The 17,772-nt window shown below is 40.9% G+C and overlaps 1 protein-coding gene across 2 annotated transcripts in view; it reads right to left on the bottom strand.

The window, feature by feature from the left end:
- LOC110490053 (fibroblast growth factor 12) overlaps positions 1-17,564 on the bottom strand; it is a 117,409-nt gene extending 99,845 nt beyond the window's left edge. The window contains exons 1-2 of one of the 2 annotated variants that reach the window (XM_021563178.3): positions 17,408-17,503; positions 17,087-17,241 (exon numbers count right to left, since the gene is read on the bottom strand). In XM_021563178.3, the coding sequence (XP_021418853.1) occupies positions 17,087-17,126 (40 nt within the window). In that variant the 5' untranslated portion in view covers positions 17,127-17,241; positions 17,408-17,503. Of the gene's footprint in view, positions 1-17,086 lie in introns of both variants that reach the window. The other variant, XM_021563177.3, reaches the window with a different exon arrangement.
- Between the last annotated feature and the right edge of the window lie 208 nt (positions 17,565-17,772).

The raw sequence follows: 17,772 nt of genomic DNA, 5'->3' as shown, positions 1-17,772 counted from the left end.
CGAGGTTGTTGCCTTGGGAGAGCAGTTAGTATAATTCTGCAGTTTTATAAAGTATCCGGATTCTGCCATAAAGGGAGTTCCCAAATAAGTATGGCCTGGCCATTGTTTTGTTTGTTTTGCTATACGTTTTACCAGCACACGCACACACAACTCTCCATGTTGGATTTATTGTGTGGGATCTTTTTAATTTGGTTGTAAACTGGGTACACCGAATGATGAAAATGTTAGAAACGGTTTCTGAGGTACAGGGAAAGAAAATAAAACACTTAATGGGGTGGAATGACCTTTGTTCTGACTTCCTGGTGAGGCCTGATCACCCTCAATAGAAAGACTGAAGACATTGGGTGAGATTTAAATGGGATATGTAAACAATAGTAATTATGTAGAAGTTTATAATTTAGCAATAGTCCTGTGTGAGATTTGGAAAACGAGAAGGGAAAGAGAGAGGGCGTTGTCCCTGACACCTGTCTCTTGTCTATTTTACCATTACCTTATGGGATATACTTATTTCCTTATGGAGTTATCAAGAGTTGTAATTCTAATTTTATTTGTTATTGTAATTTGTTTATTTTTTATTAACGGCAGTGTTGTCGTTGTTTTTTATTACCGAGCCCCTGGGGCCCTTTGGTAAATATGAAAAAAATGAATCTTTACGTCTGCCTAAAAAAGGAAGTAAAATGTGTTGGTAATGGTTGAGGGTTACTCCAAATGGATTGAAGTTTTCCCCAACTGGAGTGATATATGTGTATTGTTGTTGTTATGTGTATTGCTGTTGTTGTTTGGTTGTTCTTGTTTTGGCTTTGTTTCGATACAAATCTCATCAGATTGGGTCGGGATGTCTAAGGATTGGCCCTCTAACTCCCTGACCCTGTAACTTTGCAGTGAGATCGCCAAGATGATGAGTATAAGCCTATTTGGGGGGGAAATGGTTTAAACAATGTATTATTTTCTCTCCTTGACATTTTTTTCAAATCTGTATTAAGAATATTGGTAGTAATAATACATTTGCCATATAGTAAATAATCAGAAATGCCCTAAACTAAACTGTTGTTCTGGTCTATCCTCTTTCGAGGTTATGGCGAAGGTGACCACAGATGGTGTCTAGATGCATGGAAGGAATAATTTGACCACAAACAGTGTGAACCTCAATCCCCCCTAACCGGCTGAAGAAATGGCTTTCACTACGACCCTGGGTCAACCGTGTCGTAATTGTTTATTTGGGGAATCAGGTTGATTGTGGAGGTCTGCACACAGTGAAATTTATAGTAATTTAGATTAAGAATATATTGATTTACCGATCTGTCATTAACGTGCCACTCACGACAATGTAAGACAGGGATAAACGGGGGCTGTAATGAGAAAAGTTAATAAAGGTAATCAGTAGTACAAACTGTCTATATATGGTCCCTTGTTTGTAAATCTACATTCTAACTGTGTTGGTGTGTGCTAAGTTGAGGGTCTTGAATTTGAGTGATAGTCTTCAGTGCTTCACATTGAGTCTGCCATTCTTCATTTGGGTTGTATAACATTGATAATAGGGGTTTTGTTTTATCATATTATCAGAATTCTAATGTTAAAGCGCATCAATACATATGGCTTTCTGGATGATACAGTACAATTGACCTGAGCATTAGTATGTTTATAACTATGTAAGTGGACTAGCAGTAGCGACTAACGTGTTATGGGTTAGATACAATGATTCATTGTGCAAAATGTATTTGTAACAGGAGGAAAAGTACATTCAGGGCATGTGTTTGAGACAGAATGTTTGCATAAAAGTGTACCAAATGATAGGTGACCATTGTTGTACATTTATACCCCAGGGTGAGGGTAACTTGACTGTTGCAGTGGAGCATCTAAAAGAGATCAGTGGTGATCTCGCAAATGAACACCAAATTTTGTTGTGGGAAATTACATAATTAGTCATGCTATGCCGTGTTTTACTGCTTCTAGATTTAACTTTCACACATTAACAAGTCCAATACAGCAAATGAAAGATAAACATCTTGTTCATCTACCCATCATGTCCGATTTTTTTAATGTTTTACAGCGAAAACACAACATTGATTTATTTATTTAACATATTTATGTTAGACCACCACCAAATCAACAAAAAAAGCCATTTTTTCCCAGCCAAAGATAGTCACAAAAGCAGGATTAGAGATAAAATTAATCACTAACCTTTTGAAAATCTTCATCAGATGACACTCATAACATGTTACACAATACATTTATGTTTGGTTCGATAATATGCATATTTATATCCACAAATCTCGGTTTACATTGACGCCATGTTCAGAAATGCCTCCAAAATATCCGGAGGAATTATAGAAAGCTACGCCAGATAACAGAAATACTCATCATAAACTTTGACTAAAGATACATGTTCTACATATAATTAAAGATACACTGGTTCTTAAAGCAACCACTGTCAGATTTTTTTTAAACGTTACGAAAAAAGTCTACCATGCAATAATCTGAGATAGTGCTCAGATGTAAATATATTTCTCCGCCATGTTGGAGTCAACAGAAATAAGTAATTACATCATAAATATTCCCTTACCTTTGATGATCTTTCATCAGAATGCAGTACAAGGAGTCCTAGTTCCACAATAAATCGTTGTTTTGTTCCATAATGTCCAATACTAGTGTCCAATTAGCTGCATTTGCTAGCACTTTCAGCTCACGTGCCCAAAAGCAAGGAGAACTTGGACGAAAACTTCAAAAATATATATTCCAGGTCGAATAAACTGGTCAAACTAAGTAGAGAATCAATCTTCAGGAAGTTATTTTCATATATATCCAATAACATTCCAGCCAGAGCATATTTATTTTACCTTTATTTAACTTATTTGAGCTGCTCTTGCAACATTATGGACTTGGTCTTCTATCTTCTGTATTACCACCCCTACCTTGTCGCAACACAGTTAATTGGCTCAAACGCATTAAGAAGGAAAGAAATTACACAAATTAACTTTTAACAAGTCACACCTGTTAATTAAAATGCATTCCAAAATGTGCAAAGCTGTCAGCAAGGCAAAGGGTGGCTACTTTGAAGAATCTCAAATGTAACATACACTTTGATTGGTTTAACACTTTTTTGTTTACTACATGATTCCATGTGTTCTTTCATAGTTTTGATGTCTTCACTTTTTTTACAATGTAAAATGTAAAACTGGTACTGTAAGTGTATAACACATTAAGAACACCTTCCTAATATTGAATTGCCCTCCCCCTCCTCAGAATAGCCTCAATTCATTGGGGCATGGACTCTACAAGGTGTCAAAAGTATTCCACAAGAATGGCTCCAATGCTTCCCACAGTTGTGTCAAGTTGGCTGGATGTCCTTCCAGTGTTGGACCATTCATGATACACACAGGAAACTGTTGAGCGTGAAAAACCCAACAGCATTTGCAGATCTTGACATAAACGCCTGGCACCTACTACCATACCCATTTAAAAGCACTTCAATCTTTTTTCTTGCCCATTCACGCTCTGAATGGCACACATACACAATCCATGTCTCAAGGCTTAAAAATCATTATTTAACCTGTCTCCTCCCCTTCATCTACACTGATTGAAGTGGATTTAACAAGTGACATCAATAAGAGATTCTAACTTTCACCTGGATTCACCTGGTCAGTCTATGTCATGGAAAGAGGGGTGCTTAATGTTTTGTATACAGTGTATGGAAAGAAACTCTTCATAAACTCAGCAAAAAAAAGAAACAGCCCTTTTTCAGGACCATGTCTTTCAAAGATAATTCGTAAAAAATCCAAATAACTTCACAGATCTTAATTGTAAAGGGTTTAAACACGGTTTCCCATGCTTGTTCAATTAACCATAAACAATTAATGAACATGCACCTGTGGAACGGTCGTTAAGACAACAACAGCTTACAGACGGTGGGCAATTAAGGTCAGTTATGAAAACTTAGGACACTAAAGAGGCCTTTCTACTGACTCTGAAAAACACCAAAAGAAGGATGCCCAGGGTCCCTGCTCATCTGCGTGAGCGGGCCTTAGGCATGCTGCAAGTAGGCATGAGGACTGCAGATGTGGCCAGGGCAATACATTGCAATGTCCGTACTGTGAGACGCCTAAGACAGCGCTACAGGGAAACAGGATGGACAGCTGATTGTCCTCGCAGTGGCAGACCACGTGTAACAACACCTGCACAGTGTCATGACATGACCCTCTTTGGGTATAGCGAGTGGCTTCCCCCTCCCTCCCTCCTACACCCAGGTTCTGTTATCTCAGGTCGTAAGTTCCTGGAGGAGACTCTCTCCTCATTGCCATGCAGTATAGAGAGAGCGTTTCCCAGTAGAACAAAGGAACTTCTTCTACTTCACAGAACTTGAGAACTGAACAATATCCATGTTTTGGAGATGGTGTAAACGGTCGGTGGAGAAGCCAGCTACGACACGGTCCATTTTGTTTCCTGTTTGTGTCCTCATGAAAGACAATACAGCTACATTAACATAACTCTGTTTATACAGGTGCCTCCGTTATGAGGTTTGTGTCTAATTAATGTATAAAATGAATGAGTAAAGATGAAACTATTTGTTAAATGATGTAAGGTGATGTTAACCCTTTTAATGAAAGATAATTGTATTCCCTTTAAAGTTTAACCAAGTCAGTGACCCGCCGCCGTGAGCACAGACATGATCTGGCGTCATGGGACAGCCCTTTTCTACTTTTATGAATAAAACCCCACCTGAAGAAATCCTCTTTAGACCACGTGTACCTCGGTCAGCTGAGGGGGTGAAGGTTGAGTAAAAAACCTCAGTATAAGCTAAGGTTGTAATGGTTGCTGAATTCCTAACCATACCACGTGGACCTTTGGCTACACGGGTGGAAATGGTTCAACTCGATCCCGACAGAATAAGAGCAAATCTTCAATACTAATTACTAGTCTGCAGCTAGAAGTTGTGTCAACCTGATACGCGAAGACCGACAACCACCGAAACATCTATGCTATAAGAACATTTCTGAATGGTACTCTGAAGTATCCATTCCAACCACGAAAGACTCCAGGGAAGCAGAGAGACGCTTGGATGAACTTTCCAACAGAAAGACAGACGATTCCAACAGAGATCACGACAACACACTGAGCGTAAATATATATTGATTGCAATTATTCCCGAATGAGTGAGCGTTCATCTGTAAAGGATTAGCATTTTAATTAATATAATTATCAACTGTGTAGTGACTCTTGTCTTTCACGCCCTTCTCACTCCATACCCACTTCCCTTTATCCACCAAGCCGTCATATCGGCTTAGCCCACTAGTGAACCTCCCCCATCATTTCCTTGGAACCATATCTACTGTTTGTTTGTTTATGCATTTATGTGATTGTTTAGTTAGTTAGTAAATAAATGATTAAGACAATTGGTGTATGGATGATTCATAGTAAAGGCTGGGTTCGTGCAGATAACCAATTATTACGACATTTGGAATAAGACTAACGTGAGGTAAATAATAATTAATTAATTAGAAGACTAATTGATCAGATGTTACATTAGGAAAATTATAACTTTGTAATCTGAAGATTTTCCTTGGTGCCAACTTCCTAGTTAATTACATTTACATGATTAGTTTAATCACGTAATAATGATTACAGAAAACTTCTTATGGCTTGGGGGCAGTATTTCGACATCTGGATGAGAAGCATGCCCAAAGTAAACTGCCTGTTACTCAGGCCCATAAAATAGGATGTGCATATAATTGGTAGATTTGGATAGAAAACACTCCAAAGTTAAAATAATGTCTGTGAGTATAACATAACTGATATGGCATGCGAAAACCTGAGGAAAATCCATCCAGGAAGTGGGATGTTTTTTGATGTGGGTAGTTTTCAATTGAATGCCTATAGAGTATCTAATGGGTTAGGACCCAGATTGCAGTTCCTATGGCTTCCACTAGATGTCAAAAGTCTTGTCTTTAGACATTGTTTCAGGCTTGTTTTCTGAACAATGAAGAAGAATGAGACCTTTGTCAGTCGACTGTAGAATCATGCAGTGCTGGTTTGCGCGAGTGACCGAGTGCCCGCCCTTCGTTGTTTTTCCTTTCTATTGAATACGCTATTGACCAGTTGAAATATTATCGATTATTTAGACAACTGACAACCTTAGGATTAATTATAAACATCGTTTGACATGTTTCGACAAACCGGTACTATCAGGATGTATTCGTCTGCATGTTTTGACCGCCTTTGAGCCAGTGGAGTACTGAACAAAACGTGCCAACAAAACTGAGGTTTTGGGATATAAAGAGGAACTTTATCGAAGAAAAAAACAACTAACATTTATTGTGTAGCTGGGACTCTTGTAACTGCAACCAGATGAAGATCTTCAAAGGTAAATTATTAATTTTATGGCTATTTCTGACTTTCGTGAAAAAATGTTTGTAAGCGGGGTGCTGTCCTCAGATAATCGCATGGTATGCTTTCGCAGCAAAGCCTTTTTGAAATCTGACAAAGCGGCTGGATTAACAAGAAGTTAATCTTTAAGCCAATGTATAAAACTTGTAATTTTATGAATATTTATTATGACTATTTCTGTATTTTGAATATGACGCTCTGCAATTTCACCAGATGTTGTCGAAGTGGGTCACTAGCGGAACGCCTGCGCTAGAAAGGTTAAACGACAACAGGATCGGTACATCTGTTGACATCTAGTGGAAGACATAGGAACTGCGATCTGGGTCCTAACCCATTAGATATCTGCGGGACAGGTACAGGACGGCAACAACAACTGCCCGAGTAACACCAGGAATGCACAATCCCTCCATCAGTGCTCAGACTGTCCGCAATAGGCTGAGAGAGGCTGAACTGAGGGCTTGTAGGCCTGTTGTAAGGCAGGTCCTCACCAGACATCACCGGCAACAATGTCGCCTATGGACACAAACCCACCTTTGCTGGACCAGACAGGACTGGCAAAAAGTGCTCTTCACCGACGAGTGGCATGTTTGTCTCACCAGGGGTGATGGTCGTATTCGCGTTTATCGTCGAAGGAATGAGCGTTACACCGAGGCTCTGAAGCGGGATCAATTTGGAGGTGGAGGGTCCGGAAGGGTGGGTCAGAGTATCATTGTTGTCATTGCAGGCAATCTCAACGCTGTGCATTACAGGGAAGACATCCTCCTCCTTCATGTGGTACCCTTCCTGCAAGCTCATCCTGACATGACCCTCCAGCATGACAATGTCACCAGCCATACTGCTCGTTCTGTGTGTGATTTCCGGCAAGACAGGAATGTCAGTATTCTGCCATGGCCAGCGAAAAGCCCGGATCTCAATCCCATTGAGCACGTCTGGGACCTGTTGGATTGGAGGGTGAGGGCTAGGGCCATTCCCCCCAGAAATGTCCAGGAACTTGCAGGTGCCTTGGTGGAAAAGTGGGGTAATATCTCACAGAAAGAACTGTCAAATCTGGTGCAGTCCATGAGGAGAAGATGCACTGCAGTACTTAATGCAGCTGGTGGCCACACCAGATACTGACTGTTACTTTTGATTTTGACTCCCCCTTTGTTCAGGGACACATTATTCAGTATCTGTAAGTTACATGTCTGTTGTTGAATATTGTTGTGTTCAAACAAATATTTACACATGTTAATTCAGTTTGCTGAAAATAAACACTTTTGACAGTGAGAGGACGTTTCAGTGAGAGGGGGTATAGAGAGAAGTGGGGGAGAGTGTTTGTGTGCTTTACGAGAGTGAGAGAGAGAGTGTTTGTGGTATGGTCTATGGAAGAATTCAACATTCACCCTCTGTTCTGTGGCCAAGGATTGAAAGCATCACCCAGTCTGAGGTGTCACAGAAGCAAGCATGACAAGATGGGCCTTGCCCATCATCCACTCCAATCTGTCTACCTCTTTGTGGGCCTATTGTGAAGATATGGCCAATCAGAACTTGCGCAGTGGCAAAATATGTGATTGCTTAAGGTTATGTATTTAAGGTCTTTTATGTATCTCCTTTGGAATCAACTCCAATGTTAGTCCGTTATACAGTGCCTTTGGAAGGTATTCAGACCTCTTGATTCATTCAACATTTTGTAACATGACAGACCTTATTCTAAAATGTTTTACATTAAAAAAAAATCCTCAGCAATCTACACACAATACCTCATAATGACAAAGCAAAAACAGGTTTAGAAATGTTTGCTAATTTATTACAAATAAAAACCAGAAATACCTTATTTACCTAAGTATTCAGAACCTTTGCTATGAGACTCGATTTTGAGCTCAAGTGCATCCTGTTTCCATTGATAATCCTTGAGATGTTTCTACAACTTGATTGGAGTCCACCTGTGGTAAATTCAATTGATATGACATGATTTGGAAAGGCATACACCTGTCTATATACAGTGCCTTGCGAAAGTATTCGGCCCCCTTGAACTTTGCGACCTTTTGCCACATTTCAGGCTTCAAACATAAATATATAAAACTGTATTTTTTTGTGAAGAATCAACAAGTGGGACACAATCATGAAGTGGAACGACATTTATTGGATATTTCAAACTTTTTTAACAAATCAAAAACTGAAAAATTGGGCGTGCAAAATTATTCAGCCCCCTTAAGTTAATACTTTGTAGCGCCACCTTTTGCTGCGATTACAGCTGTAAGTCGCTTGGGGTATGTCTATATCAGTTTTGCACATTGAGATCTCTGCAGTTCATCCAGAGTGATCATGGGCCTCTTGGCTGCATCTCTGATCAGTCTTCTCCTTGTATGAGCTGAAAGTTTAGAGGGACGGCCAGGTCTTCGTAGATTTGCAGTGGTCTGATACTCCTTCCATTTCAATATTATCACTTGCACAGTGCTCCTTGGGATGTTTAAAGCTTGGGAAATCTTTTTGTATCCAAATCCGGCTTTAAACTTCTTCACAACAGTATCTCGGACCTGCCTGGTGTGTTCCTTGTTCTTCATGATGCTCTCTGCGCTTTTGACGGACCTCTGAGACTATCACAGTGCAGGTGCATTTATACGGAGACTTGATTACACACAGGTGGATTGTATTTATCATCATTAGTCATTTAGGTCAACATTGGATCATTCAGAGATCCTCACTGAACTTCTGGAGAGAGTTTGCTGCACTGAAAGTAAAGGGGCTGAATAATTTTGCACGCCCAATATTTCAGTTTTTGATTTGTTAAAAAAGTTTGAAATATCCAATAAACGTCGTTCCACTTCATGATTGTGTCCCACTTGTTGTTGATTCTTCACAAAAAATATAGTTTTATATCTTTATGTTTGAAGCCTGAAATGTGGCAAAAGGTCGCAAAGTTCAAGGGGGCCGAATACTTTCGCAAGGCACTGTAAGTACTCACAGTTGACTGTGCATGTCAAAAGAAAAAACAAGCCATGAGGTCGAAGGATTTTTTGAGGGGGCATTACGGCCACGCAAAGGGAATGAAATTTGAGGCATTATCAAGTGGTTGTCAAATTGTGAATGAGACTGATAAAGTATGTACAGCCTGCTCAAAAAACAAAGCAGAGCTTTTCAAATCATCATTAGAGTCACATCATGCAGGCTTAGAATGTATTTAAAATCACAACATATAGCCCAACACTTGTATCACAACTAAAGTTACATAAATAACTATAAATTAAGCATATAGGAGTACCTGTTTCTTTGTTAACCACTCAACACAGAATAGCTTAATGTGCACACTCACTCAAATCATTTGGAGAAAATATCCTTTCTATTTTATTCAGACATGTTCAATTGTATTCTTCATACTATAAAATAATATTAAATAATTCCACAGAATTATAAGCAAATTTTGTCTGCTAATTGAACTATTTGAACACAGCCATACGGCATTGGCCAAACTCAGAGTATGCTATTCTGTTCTTCTGAAACAGACTACATTTTCTTCAAATCATGTTTCTTTAGACGTGTATAAAATAAATAATGGATTTATTAGACTTTTTAAAATGTAGATGTTCCAAAGGTCTGCATCAGTGGCTCGTAGGTTATGCGTGGAAACCAGGAGATACTAAATGTGTTTATGTTAATTAACGGTCAATTACCGTGAGACCAGCAGTTATTTGCTTGACAATCACGGTTGACAAAATGTTATGATCACCACAACCATAACCAACTGCGTTACCTCTAAAAACCAGCTTCTGGTTGGTCTTAAATATCCCTTTGGGTGCTGCCTGAAATTAGCACTCTGGATCATGTTAAGGACACACCTCAAATATTTCCACCCCGCCCATCTGTGCACAAGTGAGCTGATATAAGACAGGTAAATTGCAGAACATGGCGTTAGGGCTGGAAAACGCCATTGTGCCAGTTTTTACAATACGAAATTGCAAACTAACGTGTGTTTGACACTAGCGTCTCTAACGCCAACCAAAAATAGAGCCCCTGGTCTCCAACAGTATCTTTAAAATACTTAAGCTTTGCATGATTGAGCTTTTACTCATACTATGTAAACCCAGGCCTGATGAATAATAAAAAGTGTCCCTCCCAAGACAGGGTGGTAGAGGAGTTGAGGGAAAGGGAAAAAAACATAACATCGGTCTAATATTCAGCTGGAAATCTTTGACAAAGCAGCCACAACACTACTCTGCTTTGGGGGCCTGGGGACTTCCCACCTTTGGCAACCAAGTTTGTTTGGATTTTTTCTCCACTACATCTGGGCAATGTAACAGACAGACATTGATTGTGTAACCCAGCACCTTGTTTGACTGTGTGTGTCTGGCTTTTCCTGGCCTCTCTTAGCTAGCCGGCCAGCTGGTGGAGAGAGAGAGAGAGGGCGAGAGGGAAACCCTTTTGGCCCATCATCAGGGCCTCAAGTTACACTCTCAGCAGCAGAGGAGAACCTAAACACCCTCTCACAGACAGGGCTTGCCCCTATGTAAAACAGTAGGTAAGGGAAGGAGAGTTACTGTTGTGTGGTGGGTCTGGGTACTGTGACAACAAAACTAACCATTTCTGTTGTCTCTGTGTAATGGATCAATATCGATTTTATTTTTGTATGGAATTGTATTGACACAGCCTCAATGAAAATGATGTATGTGTCTGGAAATTCTGAATTCTGATTTTTTTTGCTATGTTTGTGATGCTGACCTGAAACAAATTAATTGAGTGAGTGGACTTTATAGGTCATTTTCCCGGACACATATTAAGCCTAATCCTGGCCCAAGAAGCACTTTCAATAGATTCTCCATTGAGCTTTGGCTTAGTTTCATAACACACCTAGGAACTGACTGACTTGACATACCAACCTAGTCTCAGAGCATTTCGTATTAATCTGTATGTAAATCCAAGAGGCTCCATTTAGTATGATATGTTGTGTTTCATATGGTATCTATTAATTTGTGAATGTCGATCACCCATTTCGTATGATATGTTATGAATTACAATGTGCATAACATGTTTCAAAATTGCAAAACATACATTATGTTACGAATTTACAAAACGTATGATATGTTACGAATTCTAGCTAGGTGGCTAACAGTTAACTAACTGTCTAACGTTATCTAGGCTAGGCTAGGTAGCCAATGTGCGGGGGCACCGGGTTAATTGAGGTAATATGTACATGAATGTATAGTTAAAGTGCGCAGATGATAAACAGAGGGGTAAAAGCTGTTGAGAAGCCTTTTGGTCCTAGACTTGGCTCTCCGGTACCGCTTACCATGCGGTAGCAGAGAGAACAGTCTATGACTGGGGTGGCTAGGGTCTTTGACCATTTTTATGGCCTTCCTCTGACACCACCTGGTATAGAGGTCCTGGATGGCAGGCAGCTTAGCCCCAGTGATGTACTGGGCCGTACGCACTACCCTCTGTAGTGCCTTGCGGTCGGAGGCTGAGCAATTGGCGTACCAGGCAGTGATGCAACCAGTCAGGATGTTCTTGATGTTGCAGCTGTAGAACCTTTTGAGGATCTCAGGACCCATGCCATATCTTTTCAGTCTCCTGAAGGGGAATAGGTTTTGATGTGCCCTCTTCACGACTGTCTTGGTATGTTGGACCATTCTAGTTTGTTGGTGATGTGGACACCAAGGAAATTGAAGCTCTCAACCTGCTCCACTACAGCCCTGTCGGTGTGAATGGGGGTGTACTCGGTCCTCCTTTTCCTGTAGTCCACAATCATCTCCTTTGTCTTGATTACGGGAAAGGTTGTTATTCTGGCACCAACCGGCCAGGTTTCAATCTTTACTAACGACATGCCACTAGCCTTGAGTAAAGCCAGTGTGTCTATCTATGCGGATGACAAACACTATACACGTCAGCTAGTACAGCAACTGAAATGACTGCAACGCTTAACAAAAAGCTGCAGTTAGTTTAAGAATGGATAGCAAGGAATAAGTTAGTCCTAAATATTTCCAAAACTAATAGCATTATATTTGGGACAAATCATTCACTAAACCCTAAACCTCGACTAAATATTGTAATGAATAATGTGGAAATTTAGCAAGTTGAGGTGACTAAACTGCCTGGAGTAACTCTGGATTTGAAACTGCCATGGTTAAAACATATTGATACAACAGTAGCTACGATGGGGAGAAGTATGTTCATAATAAAGCGTTGCTCTGCCTTCTTAATTAACAACACCATCAACAAGGCAGGTCCTACAGGTCCTAGTTTTGGCACTTCTAGACTACTGTTCAGTAATGGTGCCACAAAGAGGGACTTAGGAAGATTGCAGTTGGCTCACTGCTGGCCCTTAAAAGTACACAGAGAGCTAACCTTAATGACATGCATGTCAATCGCTCATGGCTCAAAGTGGAAGAGAGATTGACTTCCTCCCTACTTGTTTTTGTAAGAGGTGTTGACAAGCTGAATGTACGGAGCTGTCTGTTTAAAATACTTACACACAAACACACACACACACCTGAAATTGCCCTTGCCTCGTCTATATTCAAGTTATTTTTGCAAAGCTGTGTACAGAAGCATTTAGCTTTTAGCACATCTTATAATGCAATCAAGTACTGACAAAGTCATAGCCAAGATTTTCCAATTTAATCACAATATGAAATTCAATTAAAAAAGAGAATGGTGCAGTTCCTTGTCTGAAATGGCAGGTAGCCTAGTGTTGAAGACTTTTGGGCAAGTAACCAAAAGGTCTGGTTCAAATCCCTGTGCTGACTAGGTGACAAATCTGTCGATATGCCCTTGAGCAGGGCACTTAACCCTAATTGCTCCTGTAAGTTACTCTGGATAAGAGCATCTGCTAAATTATTAAAACATTTCTAAAATGAAACAGCATGTTAGAAAGGGTTTAATTCACCACGTGTCCATGTATGCTTCCAAAATAGCACTCTATTAGTTATATACTGCACTACCAATGGGCCTTGTCAAAGGTAGTGTGCTAGTTCCATATGGAATATGGTGCCATTTCAAATCACATTTTATTTGTCACATGCACCAAATAGAACATGTGTGAAATGCTTACTTTACAAGCCCTTAACCAACAATGCAGTTTTAAGAAAATACCTAAAAAAAAAATAAAAGTCAAGAATAACAAATAATTAAAGAGCAGCAGTAAATAACAATAGCTGGGCTATATACAGGGGGTACCGGTACAAAGTCAATGTGCGGGGGCACCGGTGTCGAGGTAAAATGTACATGTAGGTAGAGTTATTAAAGAGACTATGTATAGATAATAACAGAGAGCAGCAGCAGCGTAGAAGGGAGGGGGGCAATGCAAATGGTCTGGGTAGCCATGTGATTAGCTGTTCAGGAGTCTTATGGCGTGGGGGTAAAAGCTGTTTTTAGGGCCTTCCTCTGACACCGGTTGGTATAGAGGTCCTGGATGGCAGGACGATTGTCCCGGGTTATGTACTGGGCTGTACGCAGCACCCTCTGTAGTGCCTTGCGGTCGGAGGCCGAGTAGTTGCCATCCAGGCAGTGATGCAACCCATTCTCAAATAGATGTTCCTTTTGTCCAGGTGGGAAAGGGCAGTGTGGAGTGCAATAGAGATTGCATCATCTGTGGATCTGATCGTGCGGTATGCAAAATGGAGTGGGTCTAGGGTTTCTGAGATAATGATGTTGATGTGAGCCATGATCAGCCTTTCAAAGCATTTCATGACTACAGACTTGAGTGCTATAGGTCGGTAGTCATTTAGGCAGGTTACCTTAGTGTTCTTGGGCACAGGGACTATGGTGGTCTGCTTGAAACATGTTGGTATTACAGACTCAGACAGGGAGAGTTTGAAAATGTCAGTGAAGACACTTGCCAGTTGGTCAGCGCATGCTTGTGTAATACCCTTGGTAGAACCAAGTATTGAGTTTATTTGTTATAATTAATTCTGAATATTTAAGTGAATAGGTTGGTTTACTTTTAAAGTTTAAGTTTTGACCAATAAGGTCGCTAGTTAAGCTGTGGCCAATGGGAGTTGACCTGGTTAACGGAAGGCCTGGGAAAAAAAGAGAGGGAGAGAGACATTGAGAAAAGGATGGACATTACATTATGACTGTTGGTGAAGAAAAATTATAAAAGTGTCACATCTGCTCCTGCCACGCCCCCTGGTGGTCATCTGGTGCCTGCTTGACCTGCAGCCATTCCCACAGCGTGTGCTCCCCTTCCCTTCCCTTCCCTTCCCTTCCCTTCCCTTCCCTTCCCTTCCCTTCCCTTCCCTTCCCTTCCCTTCCCTTCCCTTCCCTTCCCTGTGTGATTGTGTGATTGGAGACAGGTGTACTGGAGTCAGAGCAGATCCCTAGCTGCAATTCGTTCCATTATCAAGACCTCTACAAATACTCAGTTCTGCCACTTCCACTCTGCCAGAATGTAGTCTCTGTTCATTTTGCTGCCCTGACTCCGGTCCTGTCTCCTGTTCCACATCTTACCACCCTGCTACCCTGTTCTGAACTCACCACACCACCATTCCCTTGGATTCCCCTCCGGACCTGTTTACCCTGTCCCAACCCTGCACACTCCAACTTCAGCCTCCATATCTGGTTTCCTACAACTCATCCAAGCTTCACCGGATCTGCACTCCATATCTCCCTGTGTTACAATAAATACCTTGGTTCATTCATCTGTTTCCTCGTCTGAGTCTGCTCTTGGGTTCCCTGTGCTGCTCCACGTAACAAGACAAAAATAGAACAAAACCCATACATACCGAGTTTTGAAGGGAAATACCAATTTTATTTTATGAGTTATCATTTTGTTAAAGACTTAGTAAAGACTGAAGCTACCGTCTCATCGAGGAGGTATTTGACAGCCTCAAGTTTAGCCTAGCATCGTGTGACACCAAAAGAGAATTGCTTGGGGAAGATAAACGAGTTCATGTTTCCATGGGATATTGGTTACTGCTAAGGAGTACTATCTGCATTGATAGCTGTGCTTGCTGTGGATCTTGAGGAAACCTGCACGGAACAGCTCTACTTCACTGAGGAAATATCTACGAGTAGTGAGTAACCACAACGGTGGGGTACTTCTGGACTTTGTGTGTCGTCATTTTTTTTTTTTTTGCTCCAACGCCAGCCAACGGATTAAGCAAGATTTAACTAATTTGGACACTGGTTGTGCATGACTCATTGGGGTTTATTATTTGTATTTATTTTGATGTGGTGCATTGAAAATGTAATAAAACAAATCTTGAACCTTATGTTTGTTGACTTGGTGGAGTCATTTACTGTTTCAATTTAATGCATGGGAAAAAATATCCTTATACAATAACAAACATCTATAATCATTCTATCTGAAGTTAACCCCCTAGTTGTCATCATCCTAGATAGTTTACAATAGGGATTCTTATTGGAGATGTCCTTCTCACCTAATATCCCATCCGGCTGAGATATTCTGCGTAAGGTAATATCGTGAGAGTCAAATTCGAGCCTGGTGAGAGGGTTACACTCGGAGTACACGTTCTGGTAATTTGTCTGCCCCAGCGGCCTTGTGAATGTTGACCTGTTTAAAGGTCTTACTCACATCGGCTGCGGAGAGCGTGATCACACAGTCGTTCGGAACAGCTGATGCTCTCATGAATGTTTCACTGTTACTTGCCTCGAAGCAAGCATAGAAGTTAATTAGCTCATCTGTGTGGCTCATGTCACTGGGCATCTCTCTTCCATTTGTAGTCTGTAATGGTTTGCAAGCCATTACAGTTGGCCTGTCTTTTATAATCAGTTTAAATTTGGTTCAGTCAAAGAATGCCTAAACCAGCCTGATTTTCATCTACCTATTAAATACATGTGCTTCACGGGCCATGGCACATGTTCTCTGTCAATAGCCAATTCATGATGTTGTCTATTTGTGTGTGTCCGATGCCCCATACACATAGAAGGAAGGTTACTTGAAAATTCTAATGGGACACCTATAGATGATATATATATATATATATAGGTGTCAATGTAGGCTAGAACACAGGCTGCTACATGTGTAAAGATAATGTGTGTGGGCCTTCAGCCTTGCCCATAGCCAGAGAATTGAGAGAACCCACCCTTCCCCTCCTCCAGAAACCCTACGCAGCTGTACATTTGGCAGGTTGACGTTTATTGTCAAGAATCTTGCCCTGCAGGCAGAACTAAGTGATTTCTGCTAGATGGGAAAATCAAAATTGGCTTTATTAAATACACGAAAATAAAAATAGCTTTGGTCTTAATTTAATACTAGGGTTAGGCATTAAAGTTAGCATTGTGGTTAAGGTTAGCGTTAGGTTTAAAATCCGATGTTATGACTTTGAGTCTGTGCCAGCTGACAGCTCCGTAGAGCTGCCTCCAGAACAAGATTCATTACAAAAAACGCTAACCTGCGTAAATTTGCTGCATCAGGGTTCTGTCAGCCATTCACTGAAAACAAAAGCAACGACGTAGCTTACAAGGGCAAGTCGTAGTAGGCTACGGATACTCTACGCCCGAGGCAACAGGAAACAGACACAGATGTTCGTAGCCAAATAAACCACACCTTATAAATCCACCACTGCCATTTTCATGTAGGCTAAGCTGCAAGGCGCCTGTCAAGTGTAGACGAGCACCAAGTACCGCAGTCTACTCATACAGAGGCGTGGGCCACGCACCCCCGCTGACACGCCACCAGACCCACTGATTCAATACACAGAACACACACACGCTGCGATTATTTCACACCCACACAGTCTGTTATTAAATAAGTAAAGAAGTTGCTTACCGGGTGCTTTGTCTGCTTTATCTACTTTAATGATCTCCATCTCCCGTTGTGATTAGGTTGATCAGGGAGGGAAGTTAGAGACGCTTCGTTTCTGGGAGATGTCAGAGCTGTTCTGGTCGGGATGTGGTTCTTCTTCCCTCCTGGTTTGTCTGCTTCTGTAATCAACAAGCGTGACCAGTGAGAACAGCTGGTTTATCAATGGCCGGACTGTCCGTGAGTCGATATTGTGTAGGGCAAAATGGCTAACTCGGATATTTTGGGGTGATTTCCGACCAAGCAAATTGACCGCTGTGTCTGTCCACGCGTGTGCATTAAGCCTACCAGTGTCCGCACGCTGTTTATCGGGAGCTGTCCTCTCGCCTTGGTGGTGAAGTCTATGCTGCAGCTCGGGCTCCTATGAAATACAGAATTGACGTCACGACAGACTCCCCTGTTGGAGTTTTAAGGTGACATGTTAGACAGTGGAGGGTCACTTCCACTATCGAATTTGTGCATCCGACAACAAACACCTGTTATTGTGCACTACCTGATATGTATTTTTATAGTCATCAAATAAAGCTTTTTGCTCTTTTACAAAAGTATTAGAACACCTACTCATTCAAGGGTTTTTATGTATTTTTTACTATTTCCTACATTGTAGAATAACAGTGAAGACCAAAACTTTAAAATAACACACATGGAATCAT

This window comes from Oncorhynchus mykiss, chromosome 15 (genome assembly GCF_057628025.1).
Source record: "Oncorhynchus mykiss isolate SJ-2025 chromosome 15, ASM5762802v1, whole genome shotgun sequence".
Classification (NCBI taxonomy): domain Eukaryota; kingdom Metazoa; phylum Chordata; class Actinopteri; order Salmoniformes; family Salmonidae; genus Oncorhynchus; species Oncorhynchus mykiss.
This window is presented reverse-complemented; position numbering and strand designations above follow the sequence as displayed.